This window comes from Myotis nattereri, assembly GCF_964212035.1.
Source record: "Myotis nattereri genome assembly, chromosome: 19".
NCBI classification, from domain to species: Eukaryota; Metazoa; Chordata; class Mammalia; order Chiroptera; family Vespertilionidae; genus Myotis; species Myotis nattereri.
In genome coordinates this window covers 5,892,639-5,912,781 of record NC_138095.1, presented here as the reverse complement: position 1 = coordinate 5,912,781, position 20,143 = coordinate 5,892,639, and the positions used below count along the sequence as shown (strand labels likewise).

The 20,143-nt window shown below is 43.2% G+C and overlaps 1 protein-coding gene across 2 annotated transcripts in view; it reads left to right on the top strand.

Annotated features, from left to right (window-relative positions):
- SUDS3 (SDS3 homolog, SIN3A corepressor complex component) overlaps positions 1–20,143 on the top strand; it is a 262,755-nt gene that overhangs the window by 26,094 nt on the left and 216,518 nt on the right. For both annotated transcript variants that reach the window (XR_013997218.1, XM_081113462.1), the window contains exons 10-12: positions 1,006–1,111; positions 9,423–9,507; positions 12,401–12,486. Coding sequence is in view for 1 of the 2 variants with exons in the window: in XM_081113462.1 (XP_080969588.1) it covers positions 1,006–1,111; positions 9,423–9,507; positions 12,401–12,486 (277 nt within the window). In the remaining variant the exon portion in view is untranslated. The remainder of the gene's footprint in view (positions 1–1,005; positions 1,112–9,422; positions 9,508–12,400; positions 12,487–20,143) is intronic.

Below are 20,143 nucleotides of genomic sequence, written 5' to 3'. Positions count from 1 at the left end.
ACCTTAAGTGTACCCTCTCCTGATTTTTTTTTTTTTTTTAACCCTGCTATGCTCAAGTTATGTTTGTCTTTTCCTTTAAATTTATTGTAAAAGAGACATTTGATTGGCTGGTAACATTTTTCTTTCTGTGTGGGCATCAGCTATAATATTTAAGTATACATCCATTTCTGAAAATGAAACCAGAAGGGGACGTCAGTGTTACTTGCTTTGTGGAGTTAGGTACTAGCCACTGCTGTTGCAGTGCTTTTCAGTAACTGGCTCTGGTCGGAACTCGCAAGCTGCCCCCAGTCCCAGCCTATACCAGAGGCTGGCCCGTGTTCATGGTGGTTCCTTCCAGAGCAGCACTCGAGTCAGTGCTGGGCTGTTAGAGGGAACTCTGAACTGGCAAGGCTTTTGTTTTGTTTTAAGTGCTGTGATTGCTCACACATCCCTCTACTCACCATATCTTGGGGAAGAAAATAAGAGTCTTCTTTATTTTTAAGTACTTTCCTCCTGAGGTCCACATTGAGGGTCTGAAGGCATGATGGGGAAAGGGGTTCTTTGAGTAAAGTGTGTGAATTTAGATCATTTGAACCCACCGAAGTTACTAGCACTGTCTTAGCTTGACTTGCTCCACCTAGTAATAAATATTTCTAGAAATTATTTCATTTTTTATAGATTGAAGAGGATTTATCTGATTTTGCCCTTTGGGCTTCAGGTGGATCGCTGGGATTTTAGTTCTACTCTAAGTGACCTTGGGCAAATCCCTTAGCCTGCCTGAGCCTCAGGTTTCTCCTCTGTTCAGTGGGGTTAATCTTCTCCTTGCTTACCTCACAGGTTTGCTTTGAGGATCATAAGATGTACTATACAAGAATTTTATTGGATTCCCATTTATTACAACTGTAAGGACTTGATGATTATGATTATTAGTACCTTTTAATAGCATTTCAATTAAAGCATGTTAGCTGGCGGACTCACATGTTTGTTACATGCTTAGTCATTGAACTATTTTTTTGGTTCCTCCAGCATCCCCTTCTTCTCCCGAACACTTGCCTGCCACACCAGCTGAGTCTCCAGCCCAGAGATTTGAAGCCCGGATAGAAGATGGCAAATTGTACTATGATAAACGATGGTAGGTATGTTGTGGAAAAACACAGATTACTCATAAGAATCTCAGAAGAACCATTTGGAAAGAGAGCTGGACCTATCTACAGTTGTTGTTTTAGAGCATGGCTGCTGCTTAACTTACATAGTACTAAAAGTGGAATAACATTTAAACATGTATCAGGAGTCATTTGGGTGATGCTACTTGTTAGATCTTTGAAGGCTGTGTTTTTCCAGAACGTGGTGTTCTGATGGTGACCCTCCTTTCTCTCTCTATGCTGCTGCTAGTATACTAGAATTTGCAGCCTTACATCTTCTGTGATGTCCCTGTAGACTGGGTTTATGCTGATGCACACTGTGAATTTCTAAGATGTTAGCAGAGATTATTTATTTGGTGAGGGACCCTTTCGCCTGTGTCATCCTGCTGCATGAGTGTTCTAGGAAACATTCTTAGGGGAATTGTGTTTTAAAACATTGCTAGTTTAGATTGAAGACTGGTGGAAACCTTCACACCACCAGTATTTCCACTGGGAATAAGAAGGCAAAATAATATGAAAGAACCTCAAAAGTTCATACATTTACTCATTCAGCTAACATTTACTGTCTTCTCTATAACTAGACATTCTGCTAGATAGTAAGTCACCTTGGATTCTGCCACCTTTTCACAGCTCTTTAATTCTGATATACTCCTTTATTCATTGTCCATATGTGGCATACTCTTACTCACTTTATTAAGTCATTAGAGGCCCAGTGCATGAAATTCGCTCACTTCGGTGGGCGGGGGGGGGGGGGGAGCCTCAGCCCAGCCTGCACCCACTTCAAGTCTGGGAGCCCTCAGGGGATGTCTAACTGATGGCTTAGGCCTGCTCCTAAGCTGGCAGTTGGACATCCTTAGTGCTGCCGTGGAGGTGGGAGAGGCTCCCACCACCACCACTGTGCTCGCCAGCTGTGAGCTCAGCTTCCGGCTGAATGGGGGCAGCTCCTGTGTTGAGCGTCTGCCCCCTGGTGGTCAGTGAGTGTCATAGTGACCAGTTGTTCTGCTGTTTGGTCGATTTGCATATTAGCCTTTTATTATATAGCACTAGAGGCCCGGTGCACAAAAATTTGTGCACTCGGGGGGGCGGGGAGAGGGGTACCTCAGCCCGGCCTGTGCTCTCTTGCAGCCTGGGACCCCTCAGGAGATAACGCCCTGCTGGCTTAGGCCTGCTCCCGGGTGGCAGAGGGCAGGCCCAATCCCTAGGTGCAGCCCCTGGTCGGGCTCAGAGCAGGGCCGATTGGGAAGTTGGGGCGCCGCCCCCTGTCATGCACAGAGCAGGGCGGATTGGGAGGTTGCGATGCCACCCTCAGTCACGCTCAGGGTAGGGCCGATAGGAGGGTTGGGGCACCGCCCCCTGTCACACTCAAGGCAGGGTCGATGGGGCGGTTGCGGCGCCACCCCCTGTCACTCACAGAGCAGGGTCGATCAGGGGGTTGAGGAGCTCCCCCCTGTCACTCACAAGTAGGGCCGATAGGGGAGTTGGGGCACCGCCCCCTGTCACAGACAGAGCAGGGCGGATCAGGGGTTTGGGGCGCTGCCCTCTATCACCCACAGAGCAGGGCCGATCAGGGGGTTGGGGCGCTGCCACTGTCACACTCAGGGCAGGGCCGATGGGGAGGTTATGGCTCTACCCCATCACACACAGAGCAGGGCCCGTGGCGGGTGGGGGTTGGGGCGCCGGACCCTGTCACACACACAGCAGGGCTGATCAGGGGCTTGAGGCGCCGCACCCTGTCACACACAGAGGTGCAGGGCGATCAGGGGGTTGGGGAGCTCCCCCCTATCAGGCACAGAGCAGGGCTGATCAGGGGGTTGGGGCGCCTTCCCCTGTCACGAACAGAGCAGGGCAGATAGGGAGGTTGTGGCCCCGCCCCCTGTCACACACAGAGCCGCAGGGTGATCATGGGGTTTGGGCGCTGCCCCCTGTCATGCTGATCCCGGTGCCGGGAGGCCTCTCAGCTCCGCTATCCCGGTGCTGGGAGGCATATTACCCTTTTACTATATAGGATAGAGGCCTGGTGCATGGGTGGGTCTGGCTGCTTTGCCCTGAAGGGTGTCCTGGATCAGGGTGGGGGTCCCCACTGGGGTGCCTGGCCAGCCTGGGTGAGGAGATGATGGCTATTTGCAGCTGGTCACACATCCTTCAGGGTGGAGGTCCCCACTGGGGTGCCTGGCCAGCCTGGGTGAGGGGATGATGGCTGTTTGCAGCTGGTCACACACCCTTCAGTGTGGGGGTCCCCACTGGGGTGCCTGGCCAGTCTGGGTGAGGGGCTGAGGGCTGTTTTCAGGCTGGGACTGAAGCTCCCAACTGCTCCTTTTTTTCTTTTTTTTTTTTTTTATTCTGGGCCAGCTTCAGCTCTGAGGCTCCAGCTCTTAGGCCTCTGCTCCTGAAAGAAGGTATCTGGTTTGTTTCGGCTCTATAATCGAAACTCTGTATCAACTCCAGCTCTGAGATTCCGGCTAGCTGAAAGCAGGTTTCTGGGGTTTTGTTTAGCTTCTATATTCCTTACAATGTTTCTTAAACTGCAAGCTCAGAGGCCTGCAGTGGCAGGCGGGGAACGTTGGAGTCCTCCATCACTGAAGCAAGCAAGCCTCATGTTAGTTTCAAGCTGCCTGGCTGCCGGCGGCCATCTTGGCTGGCAGTTCATTTGCATATTGCCCTGATTAGCCAATGGGGAGGGTAGCGGTCGTGCACCAATTACCATGTTTCTCTTTAATTAGATAGGATGTTAGACACATACTTGCATTCTTCTGCCTTTCTACTTGGTTATAAGCAGGATGTTCTCCTGGGTTATTGCATGCTCTATTTATAATGTGTATATAATCACCTTTTGAGATTCAATATATTTATTTAATGGAAGGTTCCAAAATTTGAGTAACGGTTTCTTAGAATTTGTTTAGCTTTTTTATTTTTAAATATATATTTTATTGATTTTTTACAGAGAGGAAGGGAGAGAGATAGAGAGTTAGAAACATCGATGAGAGAGAAACATCGATCAGCTGCCTCCTGCACATCTCCCACCGGGGAGGTGCCCGCAACCCAGGTACATGCCCCTGACCGGAATCAAACCTGGGACCTTTCAGTCCGCAGGCCGACGCTCTATCCACCGAGCCAAACCGGTTTTGGCTTAGGTTTCTTAAAGAAAAAACCCCAACATTGTGTTACTTTAATAATATTGTACTCCCTAACTTGGCAGAAATGCTTAGTGATCTGGTCATGCTTAAAATAAATAAGTTCCACTTATTAGTTATAGTGGGTTAATTACCCAGTGGATGATGAGTGCTAGCTCTATGTGTAAGCTTGATCTTAGTGTCTCCTGCCCTTCTCATTTGGCAATTTTTTTGCAATCTTGTATGTCTCAATATTGCTTACCAGAACATACCACCACTAGGTGGCAGGCCCTAACAGCTTAATACACTGGAGGCAAAATACGATGAAAAATGTTTCAAATAATGAAAACCAAATAACCTTTAAAGATCTAGCCCACACATAAGAAACATCTTCAAAAATGATGAGGTTTATCACTAACGTTTTTATGGATCTGTGAGTCCTAAAGCCATGTGATCTTTCAAATAATGTTCATTTTTTTAATTGTGTTGCTTCAGATCTTCCTCTTTCTAAGGCTTACTCCTTCTACTTTATCAGACAAGTCTTAAGGGTAAAAACGCTGTAAAATAAGATTCTCGTTTTTGTAAAGAAAGGACCTACAGTGACTGGTGTTTCGTGATGTAAAGAGTGGTCAGGTTTGCTGTGTTAGACCTCCTAAGCATTTTGAAGGAATTTCAGTCTTTCTCACAATGGCTCCAGAAAATTTTAAAATAAACTCTGGGAGCATCTTACTTTTTCAGTGAATTTAAAGGTGCTTTTATTCTCCTGTTACATATTGAGACTGTTGTGTTCTTTTGTATTCTGTGTGCTTCTCTTATTTGGCCTTGGCAGTCACAGTTCAAACACATTTGTTTGAGCAGGTCCCTCCCTCCTGTATTCGGAAGGTGTTCATGGGAGTCCTGGCTGCCACGTTTACCAGCATAGAACCGGCTTCTCGTGTCTCACGGGCTCTGCTGTTTGCCTTTTGTGTCCCTGTCAGTTGGAGGCTGCCATCTTTCTTTCTTTTTTCAGCATCATGGCCTGTAGCTGAGAGGTCAACTGAATCACTTTATGTTCTTTCCAATGGTGTGGAGTAGTTTGGCAAAAGTACTTCTGGCAAAACATGTTTCATTGAGTTTTAAATGACTTCAGCAAAATGAGTGTGATTCGGGCTTCCCATCTTGGCAAGAACACTTATCAAGCTACATTTCGTTTTGAAAGATAAGCATCTTCCCTTTGCCTTGGTCTTATACATACTGCGTTTAAGGCATTTTATCTCCTGCTGTAAGTTTTCCTCACATTTTGATTTGGACTAATGACCCTTCTTAGGAAGTACTGTGAAAGTAGCTGATACTTTAAAATAACTAACTGCTGGTGCTGGCAGACTGTTGATTCTCTCCTCACATTAAATCTGGGGCTGCTAATGTGAATCAGAAATGAAGTCACCCACTTGCTTGAGTGGATTTAACCTTCCAGCTTTCAGCCGACACAAAACACTGTTACAACAGTGAATATTTCCAACTAGAATGAGGGCTCTTGGAGGTACTGTAGCTGTGACATGGTCTTTTCTTTTGAAGTGAAACCTTAATGTGAAGATTCCCAGTAGGATACAAAATTAAATTCTACCTCCTCCGTGCCCCACTTTTTGACCCACCTTCTAAAGAAATTGCTTTCTTCCATAATAGCAGTGGTGATTCTAGTTCATTGGGTTTAACAGCAGTGGCAAAGCGTTAAGAGCTTAATTGTAGGGATTCCCAGGTCAGAATTTCCATTAGTAATAAAGTTAGCTTGACATTTGGGGCTTGTCCTCTGAGGCTATTTAAGGTATTTTTTTCAGCAGAGATGAGTTGTAGCTTGTAAAATGGGCTAATTGGCAAAAAAAATGATAATGTACATTTTTACTAATGTAGCTCGATTGATGTTGCTTTTGAACATTTTTTATGTCTAAGTATATTTTGAATTTCTTTCTGTTCTTTTATTAGTCTTTAGAAATTGGAAAGTAAATTTGTGTTTTAAGGTTGTCATGTACTTTTGGTTTCATCTTAAAAATACCCCACCTCCTACATGAGCACTTTTTTTTTCTCCCCATAGAATTTAGATGTTTTAATAGATTTGATATCCAGGGATAATGGTTCCCCAAGGCCATTATGATGTGGCACGTAAGTATCTCCTGGAGGTCCCAGAAACTTTGCTTCAGGGAATCAGTTGGGTTGGAAGTGGGCTGGCCAGTTCTCCAGGAGCAAATAGTGACCAATGATGGACATTTAAGCCACCACTATGTGTTTGGTGATTCCAGAGCAGGCACACTGGGGAGGTGGCCAGATACTTAACTCCCAGACCACATCTCAGGGCTTAAAGGCTGGATTGCATTGTTTACTCCTAATGTTCACTTTTAAGCCAGTCAGGTGTGTTGGGGGTTGGCCTCTGAGCACATCTCAGGAGAATCGTTTGAATAGTCTCCCAGAGTTAACGTGTCTTTAACAGACATTAGGATAAAATTTGTGACATTAAATATTCTTTTTACCCCATCTTACTTATTTGGGTATTGTCCAGTACCATGACTTAAGAAAATATTACTCACTTTTTAATATAAGTAATACCTGTTTATTTTTGAAAAAAGAAAACTGTGCAATAAAAGGAATACCATTCTTAGTTTAAATTTTATGTTCTATAAATTTTTTTAAAAAAATATATTTTATTGATTTTTTACAGAGAGGAAGGGAGAGAGATAGTCAGAAACATCGATGAGAGAGAAACATCGATCAGCTGCCTCCTGCACATCTCCTATTGGGGATATGCCCGCAACCAAGGTACATGCCCTTGACCGGAATCGAACCTGGGACCTTTCAGTCTGCAGGCCGACGCTCTATCCACTGAGCCAAACCGGTTTCGGCTGTTTTATAAAATTTTAATATACATTTTAATATATAAATTAACCAGTTTTTTCTGAGTGTCTGATACACGAGTAATATGCATATGTTTTGTTACAAACACAGGAACATATGGACATAGTTATTTTCCTCTATTTAGCAGTATATTGAGCATGTTTCCACACTAGTAATATACTTCTGCACCACATCCATGACCTTGCTTTATTAAAGTATTTAGAAAGTAGTATCAGAATGACTTGAGGCTAGGTGCCTATTATGTTGTGTTTTTAACTCTAATAAATCACAGTCCCTATAGAATAACTGTGAATGTTCTCCCCTCTATATTTTTATTCTAACCATTTATATAGGGCAGTTGGATTAGATGGGGGAGGGAAACTTGAGTTTGAGTTTCCTCATGCACTGTGCAAGTAAACCTTGTGATATTAGGTATTCAGCATAATGAAGGTCCCTAACCCAGTTTACCAATTAATCTCTGGCCAAAAGCCACTTTGAAGCTGGATCTAAACCACTCTTGCTGTTCTAATTGCATTTATGATTCAATTTCTTTTAACAGTGTTTTCAGGAAGTCGATTCACTTGGAAACCTGAGTTTTCAACTCCTAAATAGCAGGTTAAAGAGTGCTTAGAGCCTAGATTGGAAAAAGCTGATTGTGGGAGTGAAGTACATCCTTTACTGTAATGTCTTGGCAGTAGATTACTTTATTATACCAGCAAAATAGTCTGCTTCTTTTATGGAAATAATGATAAGAAGCAGTGCTTTGTCGGGAGATGCATTTTGGTTTTGGTGGAACTTACTTGAGTTAGTGGGTCTGTTAAGCCAGATCTGTGTGGCCAGGATGAACCAACCGTGATGTTCTTGACTGAACAGGGACTGGCGCAGGCCAGGGCTGCCAGTAGCAGTTTAGTCGCTTTGGTAATCCAGCAGCTGCTCCTTCATCCTGTGGCAGCTGCTATTGTCCCACTGGGCTTTTTCCCTGGCTTCCTCATTTTCACCCTCGGCCTTCTCCCTGAAGTTGTAGAAGTCGAAGGTGGTCCTTCACTATAGGCCAGGGGAATAGATATAGAGGCTGAAAGGGGAGTGTCTGTCATGTCTACTACATTCAAAGCAACTGTCCTGACTGACTGGCCATGTTAGATACTCTGGTGCACATCACCTAGTGGCTGCTGGTCAGTTGGGATTACTTAATCTCCTTTGCTGCCATTGCATTTGAAGTTCCATGGCAGCAGGGACCTTGTTGCTTTGTTCACTCTCTGCCTCCAGTCTCCAACATGGAGTACACAGTGAGTGAGTCATGAGTGTTTGTTGAAGGAGTGACCAAAGTAAAGGCTGAATTTGGCCTTCCTTCTTGTTGATGATTTATTTGGACAAATAGAAAAATAACAGACCAGTTTTTCAAGCCCTTCTATTGTTTTATCTATCCAGCCTTTAATGTTTTGGGGTGAAACCAAGTTTTACTTGAAAAATTATAATTTACTTTTTGAACGAGGTCATATAGTCCAAATAAAAAAGTAAATACAGCTCAGTGTGGGGCATGGCTCAGTGGTTGAGCGTTGACCTATAAAACAAGTCACGGTTTGATTCCTGGTCAGGGCACATGCCCAGTGTGGGGCATGCAGGAGGCAACAGATCGATGATTCTCATCTTTAATGTTTCCATCTCTCCCTCTCCCTTCCTCTTTGAAATCAATAAAAAAATATATTTAAAAAAAAATATATAGAGTTAATTTCCTACCCCTTTTCTTGCCCTTCCCTTCCCTGACTGCAAAGGGACCAAGGAATATAAGTTAAATTTAGAAGATTAGGAGGTCATCATCTAATCTAACCCAAGGATGGAAGCCTTTAAATTATATCTGAAATCCAGACTCTTCCTCAAATATCAATTAAGTCTCCTTTAATTACATTTTTTATTCTGGTGATATTTCCTTCCTTTCTTTCTAAAAATATCTGTGCCTTTAACAGTACTGTATTTTATACCTAAAATTTTTCAAGTGGGTAGATCTTATGTTGAGTGTTTTATCACAAAAACCCCCACAAAAAAATAATAATCATAATAAAGAGGGCAGGAGGAAACTTTGGGAGGTGATATATACATGGGTGGGCAAATGCAGGTTAATAGTAATAAATAGTAATGCAAAATAAACCTAGTTTCGCCTACAACTGTAAACTGACTTTTGTCCCCACCTGTATGTCTATGGCCTTGATGGTGATATGATTTCATGGGTGTATACTTATCCCCAAACTCATAAATGTGTGCAGCTCTTTATATTTCAGTCATACTTCAATAAAGTGGTTAAAGGAATAAACTTGTGTCCTCTTTTTGGCAGGTACCACAAGAGCCAAGCCATCTATCTGGAGTCAAAGGACAACCAGAAACTGAGCTGTGTGATCAGCTCTGTCGGAGCCAATGAGGTAGGGATCAAACTCCCTCACCCTTTAGGAAAGCAAAAGGTGACAACCTGCAGTGGGAGGGCCACTGAGAAAGTACAGTGGAATCATGGGTTATATGTGGGTTAGAGTCTAAATTCAGTGCTTTCAGGCAGAAACTACACATAGGCAAAATCACCTTTGAAGGTTCCTTACTTTGCTTGACTGCGGTATATGCGGATAGTGTATTCCTTGTGGCTTCTGTGCACTACCTGTGCAGTAATTGAGTTGGGAACCACTAGTTAGACAACAGGAATGAACAGAAGGCAAGTCTGTGTGATTTCTGTGCTTTCAAACCCTGCTGCTTTTTTAAGGTAACCATCAACTGAGAATGGAACCTGCCTGTGGAGCATACTCCATCTTTGTCTGTTCTTTCTCTAGAGCATTTATGTGTACTGATAGATTTGTTTCGTGCTGTGAGGTTGTATTGAGACATCTGGCACAGAGTCTGGCACACAGTAAGTGCTCAATAAATGGGTGCTGGTCTGATCTGACCCACACACTACTCCTTGCCTGCTGTTATCCCAGTCTGACATGTCCTGTTGTGCCTCTGAACAATGAGCTTCCAGGCTCGTGCCATTAGATGTTGGTCTCCCCCTGTCACCACTATAGGATGGGGACTGCTTGTAAAGTTATCTCAGAGGCTTATGCTCAAGGATGATATGTCTGGCCTGTGAGTTCTCCAAATGGCCCTTCATTAGGAGGATGTCAGCAATGTGTAACCTGTATTGTTAGTAGTTAAAAAAAATTTTAAACTTTAATAGCTGATTGGCTCCATCTTTTATCAGTGCGAGGATGTCTGCAGCAAAATTGATTTTTATGTGTCTACCCTCTGTAACTTATTTGTGCCAGTGCAGAGCAAATCTAATGAAACTGGATTATGAAATAACTTAAGCCTCTTCTATTCTCCCAGCTTCGTGAATTAAAAATGCCCTTAAATGTGACTAGTTTGCACAATGATTGTTTACTTAGAAGTTAGGGAGAGCCTTCCAGATAAACGAATGTCGTTCTTCTCTGGGCTCAGGATCTGTGTTTCACTTCAAGGCAACTCAAAACCAGAACAGGCGATCTAATAGACAGCATCTGCTGCTCAGCAGGTGTTGTCATTTCACAGCGGAGTTTAGCGCATGGCCGTGTGCACTGCTCTACCTAGCGTGTGGGCTCCTAGGACCTAAACCTAACTTCAGATGTAGTGCACTGTTCTCTCTGACTCTTCAAGATTTTTCAGGAAAATAGAAATGCAAGTTAGATTTTTCTTTCTCTGTGTTGAAGATTGTCACCCTTTGACATAATAGAGTGTCAATGAGATCTGACAAGGAAACAGTGACATTGAGACATATCTCCTGGAGGGGAGACGCCTCAGTGCATCAGAGGCACGCAACTCTGGGAACAGGAAAATATTTCTCACTTCTTGGAAGTATTCCAGCTCATGTTCACGGTCACATCCTAAGTGGCAGTGGAGCTACTTGGCCTTTGCATAACTTTACTTTGTACAGGTTTGGTGGGCACATCTAAACATGCTGGTGACTTCCCAGTTCAGCCCTCCTTGGGGTCAGTTTTTAGTTGAAAATGGTTCCTTAGAGATTCAGCTTCATGCGAGGCTTTTAACTTTAAAGTTCAACACACTGGTTTAAAAATAAAGTCTGTTGCTAAATAATCACAGTAAAGAAACTGAGAGGAAACTGAGCATAAACTTTTTAAAATCTGAAAACTAAGCAGGGGAGGGAGAAGATGTATCCATAAACTTGTACTTGTGTATATGGGATGCAGATTAAAAAAAAGTTCAGTGCTTTTGGCTCATCTAATTGTATGTTGATTAAACACAGGAGAGAATGATGAAAAGAGTCATGGCTGGGTTAGTGGAGAAGAGCAAGGGCTTTGATGTCAGATGCCAGGGTTCACATAGGACAATGACTTAGCCTTGCCGCTCTGTGAAAGGGCTGCGATGCTAGTACTTCCTTCATTGCAGGGGGCTGGGGGAGGTTCTGAGGCAGAGGAGGCTCAACTTGACCAGCAGTGTCTGGCCCACAGTAGCCCCTTGATCAGGTGTGCCAGCTCTCCTTCTGTCCTTATTGAGTGCACTTGTCAGCTCGGGCAGTCCCCTGCTGCAGGGTTCATTCTCAGTTCTACAGAAGAATGTGTCTGCCTGTGAAACGCAAAACCTGCTATTTCCTCTGTGGGAAAACGATATGGTCTGGAGGGGAGGACTGTCAAAATATTTCCTAATTTGATTGAAAGTGTATGTTGATGAATCTATCTTGAATGTTGATTAACTGTAGTCAAACCAAATCAAAAAGAGCCCTTAAGATCAAAGCCAAATGGAACACAGTATCATTGTGCTTTCCGTTTTCTTTCTTTTTTAAAAATAAATAAATATATTTTTATTGATTTCAGAGAGAGGGATGGGGGAGAGAAAGAGGGGGGGGGGAGAGAGAGAGAGAGAGACAGAGAGAGAGAGAGAGAGAGACAGAGAAAGAGAAAGAAACATCACTGATTAGAGAGAAACATCACTGATGAGAGAGAATCACTGATCGGCTGCCTCCTGCACACTGCTACTGGGGATCATGTGCCCTTGACTGGAATTGAACCTGGGATCCTTCAGTCCACAGGCTGATGCTGGGTCCACTGAGTATAGGGCTCCATTTTCTTAAAGGTGTAAGAGAGATGGCTGGGAGAAATGAGTTCAAGGTTGATGTCTACTGTCTACACTGGAGGTGTGCCTTTAGGAGGGCCAAAGGTCAAGGAGGTGCTTTCGAAGTCCTTGCAAATTGACAGGAAGAGGTTGCTAGTTTTGTGCCCACACCTAATTTATGCAAATATTTTTGTGCTCTGGAAGACTTACTCCTCCTTCTTAGCCTCTCTCTTTCCTTCTCTGCAGATCTGGGTGAGAAAGACCAGTGACAGCACCAAGATGAGGATTTACTTGGGCCAGCTTCAGCGCGGGCTCTTTGTGATCCGCCGGAGGTCAGCGGCTTGACTTTCTACAGTGCGCTACTTCCCTTGACCCTTTTTCTGAAGTGGTTTTTGGTTTTGTTTTGTTTTCTTCCTAATAGAAAGTTTTTAACTTGGGAATTGCTCCTTGGCCTTGGACAATGGAGAACACTGTTGTGGATTCTGCAAGGCACTTTCGTGGCCAGTCGCTCCCATCTTTGTTTCATTCTTTACTGCCTCAACTTCTTCCAGTCATCCGTCGCCATAAGACGATTTTACTTTCAGGCGCATTGGGAATTTAACTTACTTATTTTTTTTTTTTGGCTTTGTGGTCCCCCCCCCCCCCCCCAAGCTTCCTTTGAGTTTGAAGGGACATTTTTTTTAATTGATTATCTTTAGGTCTTTCTACCATGAAGAGGAGCGGGAAGGGATACACTCAACAATGGATTTTCATGTTTTGAATCTGATTAGTGGATCATGTACCTACTTCCCTTGTCGAGCCTAATTCAGTGTTTCCCCAGAAACTTGGGGCAGAGGTCCTAGCAGAAGAAGATTAATTCTGCTGGCTCTCAGCCTTTTCAGAGAAATAAATGCCTTGTGGAACATCTGGCGTATGCCATCCACTCCACTGGCTGAACGACAGAAAAATTTGCCTGAGGGACTATGTGCACTGAAGTAATTGGGGCTGGGGGGGAGGGGGCATTTCATATTCATAATGTGCTGAAGATACCATATTTTAAATGTTATTTAATGCACAAGTGGTTTATTTACACACAGTTGTTCTAGCTCGAGCTGGAAACAAGAAGTGGTTATTTCAGATCGTTTCATTTGCAACTAATTTTCCCTGCTGCCAGTAGGTGAAGAGACCTGCCACACGCTGATTATTGGGTTATGTATTGAAGTTTGGGAGGGAGATTGATGAGTGAGAGTCTGCAGTTATCCACAGACTCTCACTCATAATTCAAATTGCACTCTTGTCACTGATCCCATTATTGCACATGGGCCATTCCAAACCCATGGAACCTTGCTGTTGGTACTCAGAGCCTCCTGGAGTTCTGGCCCAGGTTGAGGACAGAGGCTGTCGCTAAACCCACTCTTCCTAATGAATTCTGATGAAACAGCCTCCCCTTCACTCCTTGCATCCTTTCCTCATTCCTACAATGAGAGAAATGACTTGTTGGGTCATGGAGTTTTTTATATTCTAGTTGCCACTTTACGATGTTTACCAAGTTTTGGGGATTAGAGCATGTGTTAGCATCTCTGTGGGCAATTAGTAGACTTGACATGTCCTATGAAACCTTTGTACATAGTTCCCTTGGTCTCCAGTGATTCCCTTTGTGTTGTCTCTCGATGTACACACCCCAACACAAGTCGCAAGTCATGGGGCTGTGATGACAGGTAAATCCCCTCCAAAGTCCTGCCTTCGACAGAGACCAAACCTTACTGACTCGGAGTAAAGACTTGTGCATATATATTTTTGTTTTAATTTATAATCTATTTTTTTTCATTTTTTTATTCTGGAGATGGAGTCTCATTTAAAAACAGGATAAAGAATGCTATTCACCAAAAGTTGCCTGGGCCTTTGGTGTTTGCTCTCTGCCCCCAGGACCTCCCATTATTAGAATGTTGACTTCAGTGAACCAAGTCCACAGTAAAGAGGGGCTTCATGTTTTGTTTCTCCTTGGCAGCCTTGGCTGTTTGGGGTTTCTCTCTTGCTTGAATTGTCATTGTGTGTGTAACATCCTGTAATAGCAGGTACTGGTTGTCATCTAGTGCCCTGTGATGGAAATTTTTTAGATATATTTAGTATGTGTTGCCATCAAGGAGTTTTTTTGTTTGTTTGTTTTAATGATTGTATTAGCTTACCTTCCTCACAGTACACCAGAATTTGCTTTTTTTGGGAAAGGATTGTATTGATAACTGTTGGGGATTCAGCATTGAGCGGCAAGTTGCCTTTCCCCTGCCTTGCCTGGTGGCATCTCTGTGATTTTGTGAAGTAACTATTTGAAGACCAGTATCTGGATGCTTTGGCCTTTTCTCTTCTGTAACTTTGAGGGTGTTGAGGCCATGGGGGGGCATGGTCTTGGCCCCATCACTGCCTTTTGCCCCTCAGTGTTCTCACAACTCTTAAAATCATGATCTACTGAAAATGAAGGAAAATGTGATTTAGACGTGACGTACAGCACAGTAAAGTATGTTCCTGATCCCAGAAGATTTATTAGTTTTTTACTTAGTTACTCCAGAGATGAAAACTCAGCATTTCAACCTCTCAGATGCCCCTGCAGTGACTGGGAGTGGAAGAGCCCATTCGTTAGGAGCTGGAGGAACTTTTGTGAAGGGCAAAATGAATGAGAGGGGAACACAGACTTTGTGACTCCTATAATAAGAGGGGGCTGGCTTTTAGCCCAGCTGGCCATTCTTATTCCAAAACTTTTGTCTCTCACTAGACCCAGGGTACAGATGAGTTCCCAAATTCAACTATTTTCTGTAAAGTGACTTTGATAAAGGTTGGTCCAGACACTTCTGATCAAGAACCTGTATGTGTGTGTTTCTGATGAAGAACTTGGATGTGTGTATTCTGATCAAGAACCTGTTCATACATTTGTTCAGCTTGAGGCATCTGCCTCAAGTACACAGTGTTTGCTATCCACGTGTCCTAGTATTTATTTCACCTCCTTTTGGGGGTTTTGTATATTTCTCCAACTCCTTTTCTCCCTAAGCCAGTGTCCTCTTGAACACTTTCCATATTTTGGTAGCCATACCAAAGCTAGGATATTTTCATTTGATTAGATACCAGTATTTGTGGATGTCTAACTACCTAATGTAACTTAGTTTTTTAAAAAACTTCTAACTGGGGCCAGTGTACGATCCAGAGGCTGATCTGCAAATCAAGCTACCTTATACTTATGTGGGAGACCCTGTGCTCAGCATCGGGTGGCTTTTCTAAGAGAAATATGGGGGAGGGTTGGTTGCAATTTTTTTAAATCTAACTTGGCGGGGGGGGGGGGGGGGGAATCCTATTTTTTACAATATTCTTTTGTTTTTCTATTACCATTTTCCTTTAGCCTTGAATTTTACTAAATTTCCTCCTGATTTAAAAATCTTGTTTCTAATCTGGGAATTTGAAATATTGGTACTTATTTAATGTTACACCAATTTTTCCAAAGAGTTCAAACCACTTTATTACCAGAACATGGTAAAAAAAAATTTTTGCAGCCATTTCAAGCAGCTGGTGGGCTTTTTATAAAATAACACCATTACCTGGTACCATTATATGTTCTGAGAGGTGAATGTAAAAATGTAAAAAGTATAGGCTTTTTTTTTTTAATAACAATAAACTTTCAAAGAAAAAACCAGCATGTGGTCTGTGTTATATCCATTGACTTGATAAATGATTGAAATTGGGGAGAGGGGAGGGGTGCACTAGGCATTTGCTTGTTCTAAAGAGTAAGATAAGGAATGATGTCAAAGACTAACTCTCAGTGGTATAAAGAGCAGTCTAGGGATGTTGACCCTTAAATGAAGTGTTCTCTCCTTGTTGGAGAGGATAAAAATATCTGATTAAAAATTCAGTAAATAAAATTAACCTCAGGTAGGTAACTTTGCATTCCCAATTACTATGTACGGATGTGAAATTTGGACAGTGAAGAAGGCTGACAGGAAAAAAACAAAACTGGATCATTTGAAATAATGTGTTGGAGGAAGGCTCTCTGATACCTGGACCGCCAGAAAGATGAGTAAGTGCGTCCTAGGGCCAATTAAGCCCGAAACATGCTGCAGGCAAAAATGACAAAATTGAAGCTGTCCTGCTTCTGGCACATCGTGAGAAGACAGAGTTCTTTGGAAGAGACAGTAATGCTGGTGAAAATAGAAGGCAGCAGGAGAAGAGGAAAACCCAATGTGAAATGGACTGACTCCATAAAAGAAGCCACCAGTATGAGTCTGCAGGAGCTGAGCAGGGCTGTTGAGGATAGGACATGGTGGCCATCACTCATTCATAGGGTCATCAGGAGTCTGGCCGACTCAGCGGCACGGAACACAGGAGGAACCTTGAGGTAAACGTGTGTGATTGAGGAGGGTGTTGTTTGGATGGAACTCGAGAGCAGTATCTCCTCGTCTTACCAAAAACCATAGCATCTTATTTCTTACCTGTGGGGTAAGCTGATGAGGCTGCTTGCTGCCCCAGGTGACTGACCTGTTGTGCTTGTAACCCAGTTGTGGTACACCCATTGGGAAGGGCTGGTTTTATGCTTTGAGTAATGGAGCGGGGTGGTCACTATTTAGAATCTTTCATTGTAACATAACATTCATACAGAAGAGTGCACAGTCCTTAACTGTAGAAGTTGTTGAGTGTTTTCAAAGCGAACGCATCCTCGTAACCAGCATATAGATCAAGAAGTAGCATTATCAGTTTCCTTTGGGTTATTTCTCCTTGTTAGGGTAACTGGCAGTCTGACTAGTTTTCTCTGTTCTAATCCCCTTAACCATCAAACTCTTGAGTGCTGGCTCCTTGAGCTGCTGGGTCCTTCCATAGTTGTTCCAGAATAGCCCAAGTCCCTGGTCTAGTCTAGGGGATGTAAGAGCTGGCCACCAAGCTTGTGGCTAAATGGGGGAGGAAGAAACAGACTTAGGTCAATCCTCTCACCCTCGTGATGGTGATCAAGGCTAATGGGGCTCGCCCTTGACGTTAGTGTGCCTTTTGTTGAGTACTATGTATTTGTTGGATACTACTAAACCGTTCTTAGGAGGCATCGTCCCAATCTTAACAATAATCTGAAAAGAGTACTAATACTCCCAAACTTAAGGCTGACTTATTAAGATAATTAACCTAAGACTCAATTCTCCTATGAAACCCACAACTCAGTACTGTGCCTAGTCATCGTAAGTGCTCTGTGAATGTTAGTTGTCAAATAGTGTTAGTGCAAAATGACGTGCAAAGAAAGGCCACTGGTTAATAATAATAATAGTGTCTGCTCCTGGTGTTGTGTCCTTCATTTGCATTATCTCATTTAAACCTTATAACAACCCTGCAGACAGTGCACTATTATCACCATTTTCAGAGAAGGCAATAGATTCTTAGTAATTTCTCCAAGTAATACACTAAGCCGAGTCCAGAGCTTTCAGATTCTAAGCCAGATTCCCTAACCACTACCCTCTCTAGTTCCCAAACCCTTTATGTTAAAGCTAGAGGCCTGGTAGCACAAATTTGTGCATGGGTAGGGTCCCTAGACCTGGCCGGTGATCAGGGCTGATCTGTGGGGCTACCAGCGGGGCAATCGGAGGGGCCCCCGCTGGCACCCGCCTTGGCTGGCCCGGGGCCTGTGGGCTGGGGACAGTTCCTGCATTGAGTGTCCGCACCCTGGTGGTCAATGAGCATCATAGCGACCGGTTGTTCCACCGGTCATTCCACTGTTTGGTTGATTTGCATATTAGGCTTTTATTATATAGGATTGCATTCACCAGCTTCATCTTTTACCTTTATTGCTTCCCTGGCAAATTTTTATCTGCTCTCACCTCCTATATACACACGCTCACAGAGCAAATTTTAGAGATAAAAAAACACTTATTCGCTAGGACCTTTTTTCCGACTGGAAAACTGTGGGTTTCTCTCTTGGCAATAGAGTTGAATGAGCCACAGTTATTGGCCAAGAGGTTGCTTTCCTTTGAAAAGGCATGAGTGCAACAGTTCTAAAAAGGAAGGAACTGTTTAGAATATAAAGAGTAATAGGTTTTGATGAAGCCTACTTTATCTAATAAGCAACAAGAGAGTTTTTGGAGAAAACGTATCTGTAATTTTCCAGATCACTTCTCTCTTATCGTCTATAAAGGAAAGGCAAGAGCCATTGGACTGGTTTCTAAAAATGTAGCTGGAGAGTCAGACATCCTATTTCTTGCTGCTCTTTGGACGTTGGTGGACCTTTTCATGTCGTGTCCTACAGTGTGACAGGTCACTGAAAAGAACACACCAATTCTGTGTCACCTGCTTTAAACTGCCTGCTCAGCTCCAACCAGCAGCCTGCATCTGCAGTCCTTGGCAGAGGCAGGAATGGAACCAATTTCTGCTCTCTTCCACTAGAGTTGAAATTCCACAAGTCCCATCTTTGGTAAAGCTATAAGCACCTTTTCTGTTTTCAAAAATAAGGCACTAGATGGAATGAACTAGAAGCATGGGCACCAGCTCACTCTCTTCGGACACAATAGAATGGTGAAAAAAATATTGTCTAGGAACTTTAGAGTTAGCAAGAATAGGTGTTTTTGTGAATATGATTAAGATAAAAATATATATACAGTATGTTTAGGAGAATTCCTAGGGAGTAAGGTAGATAGGATAGCACATATATACCTAGGTACTTAATCCCTTTATCCATTTTCTCTAATCTGTTTGCTCAATTCCCTGAAAGATACAGATCTAGAAAATAACAAATTTGCCTTATTGATGAGAGAAGACCAATAATCAATCTCAAAGGTCCTCTCCTGTTTCTCAAAAGTGGAGACCCAGCAGGTGTTCTGGTTGTCTGTAGGCTGATGCTCAAATCTGTTGCCATGATCTGTCTCTATGCAAATTATGAGCCTGGGCAAGGGGTTAAAGTAAGTGATAGTTCAGATTCAGTAGGAAAGCAGTGCCAATAGGGAACAAGCAGGTACTGAGGACAGCGGTCCCGGGTTGGCAGGCCCATGTATATAATCAATAAGCACTTCCATTTCGTCATTGATTCTTCTAATAAGTATTGGAGTGTTTACTGAGATGCAGTGTGACTGCAAAGCAACGGCTTTGGAATTAACATTTGAATCTGGCTTTGCTGCTTAACTAGTTGTGTGACCTTGGGCATCTTAATCTGTCTGAACCTCAGTGTCTTCATCTATTAAATAATGTACCTCAGAGAGTGGTTTTTGAGAATTCTGAATTATTAAACGCATATAGCACAATGTGCTAAAGATTTCTACACACATATACTTGCACATACTATATACTTATCCTTATATTAACCCCATGAGGTAGGTGGTATTATCACCCTCATGTTATATTTAAGGAAATGGAGAAATAGAAGTTAAGTAAGTTGTCCAAGGTCACACAACCAGCAAATGGCGATCCAGGATTCTGAGTCCCTGCTGTCAGTCACTGCTGCACAGGACTGCCCGCAGGGAGTGACCAATCTTTAGGGACTGTCCCTTCCTTTGCATTGCTGCTGCGATCTGTCTGCTTCTTGTCCTTGGATATTAGTCTAGTGCCAAATCTGGAGACCAAGACAATCTCAGGAAGCGAGTTTAGTGCCAACGGACTATGAAGGTAAAGGTCTAGCTTAGGAGATCATGCTTAAGCATCCACTCCTACAAGTGGGATATGAATGCCCAGAGTGCTGGGTTGAGAAAGATTCTGAGGCCCGAGTTCAGATAGAGTGGGAAGGAGTAGCTTAATTACCTCTGCCTGCCATGGGCAAGGGAACCCATTTATTTGCCATCTCTGATTTAATTTGACCCCTTATTTTGGAGATACAACAACTGAAGCCCAGAGATTTTAAGTGACTTGTGCAACTTTTTAGCTACAGGCAGTGGAGGACTAGAACACGGTTGGGAGAATTGTTTGAGTACCAACTTGTGTTAGACTCTGTGCTGGAAAGTATGATGGACAGTCCGCTTTATTTTTTTAAATATATTTTTATTGATTTCAGAAAGGAAGGGAGAGGGAGAG